The sequence below is a fragment of the Lampris incognitus genome, chromosome 10 (genome assembly GCF_029633865.1).
Source record: "Lampris incognitus isolate fLamInc1 chromosome 10, fLamInc1.hap2, whole genome shotgun sequence".
Lineage (NCBI taxonomy): Eukaryota > Metazoa > Chordata > Actinopteri > Lampriformes > Lampridae > Lampris > Lampris incognitus.
The window spans coordinates 16,771,211-16,772,714 of NC_079220.1; the positions used below are offsets into that span (position 1 = coordinate 16,771,211).

Consider the following 1,504-nt stretch of genomic DNA (forward strand, 5'->3'; position numbering starts at 1 on the left):
CACTGACAACAGGAGATGACATCAAGCCTGTTTTCTGCAGAGGGGAGCGACACTGCAGCCTCGGGTACATGAATGGATGTATTTATTAAATTAGTAATAGAAAAAAAAAGTTTTTTGCATTCTGACTTAGCCAAGTTGCTCTTTATCAGCAACATCCTACTTCTCACACGCACACACAATTAAACTTGCGAGCTTTCCATTACAGTCTCCTACTGTTCGGTACTGAACAGAGCTACTCAAACAACTGCAGGACAAGTGTCTTGCTCAAAGGCACCTCAGTGGTAGCTGAGGTAGGAACGCAGAAAACCCTCCAGTGACAAGCTTACTGCTCCAACACTGAGTCCTCAGCCGGCTGGTCACTTAAGGGTATCCTATAAAATTGGAAAAGCGGGAGCTGAATCTCAAAGGACGGCGGGGCACCACAGCAACACCTGCAGGACCCTCCTCCTCTGCCTCCTCCCTCCCTGTAAGACACAGCTTAACAGGGTTTTATAACACGATGCCCTGCCCATTTGAGCCTCAAGCACTGGTCTGTTTGGTTAGACTGCAACCTGTCATCATCTTCTTTTCTTTTTTCTAACGCTCCCAGCACACCAGGTGGTAGTGTGTGAGTCAGATCATAACAATCACACACATAGACACTCGCATAAATACACACACACACACACACACACAAAACATGTGGGCCCTCATGGCTGCCGGTTCGATCTTCTTCCCTGGCCTCTTCCTGCTGTCTAAGCGTAGCCTGAAGCACACATTGGGATGGAGCGAAGGGGACGCGGCTACCGTATCCACCCGGTAAGACGAACACGTGTGCATTATGTATGAAGGCTGACAGGGATTTGTCATTAGGGGTCCTTTCATGTTTGGCCGACCCAGATATTCATTAGAGCTGCAATTCAGCCAAGCAACAAGAGAATGTGATTGGGGCTTGTTTGTGGGTTCCTTCCTGCCCCCCGTTTTCAGTGTTATGTATGACATCTATTGAAAAGTGATCATTATTAAGATATTGATATCATGAGTTATGTCCAAATAGTGGATTGAATGTTCAGTATATATTTTTCAGGGTGAGCAATAAAAAGATTATACATATATACATATATGTACATACATATATATATTTGTAAAACATTCTTTCTGCCACTTGTACTCCTTTAGTCATGCAATTAAAAGTAATCCCCTACTCGCTGTGTACCCCATTTCAGACTGGTGTCGTCCATCCAGGCTGTCATGGCCTCTTCAGCCGGATGCATCATCACCTCTTCATGCAAGGACATCATGGAGGACAAGTGAGTTCATAATATGCCAGATAGCTTCTCAGGGTGGTTGTCATTATTGTAGTGTGTGTGTGTGTGTGTGTGTGTGTGTGTGTGTGTGTGTGTGTGTGTGTGTGTGTGTGTGTGTGTGTGTGTGTGTGTGTGTGTGTGTGTGTGTGTGTGTGTGTGTGTGCGTTAATACGCTTCCAAATCTCTCTGTATAAAGATCCACTCATTGCCTCTGTTTG

The 1,504-nt window shown here is 45.3% G+C and overlaps 1 protein-coding gene across 1 annotated transcript in view; it reads left to right on the plus strand.

The window, feature by feature from the left end:
- Positions 1 to 679: 679 nt before the first annotated feature.
- Positions 680 to 1,504, plus strand: part of LOC130119748 (ceramide synthase-like) — a 7,156-nt gene continuing 6,331 nt past the window's right edge. Inside the window, exons 1-2 of the mRNA XM_056288351.1 lie at positions 680 to 798; positions 1,206 to 1,289. Of these exons, the coding sequence (XP_056144326.1) occupies positions 680 to 798; positions 1,206 to 1,289 (203 nt within the window). The remainder of the gene's footprint in view (positions 799 to 1,205; positions 1,290 to 1,504) is intronic.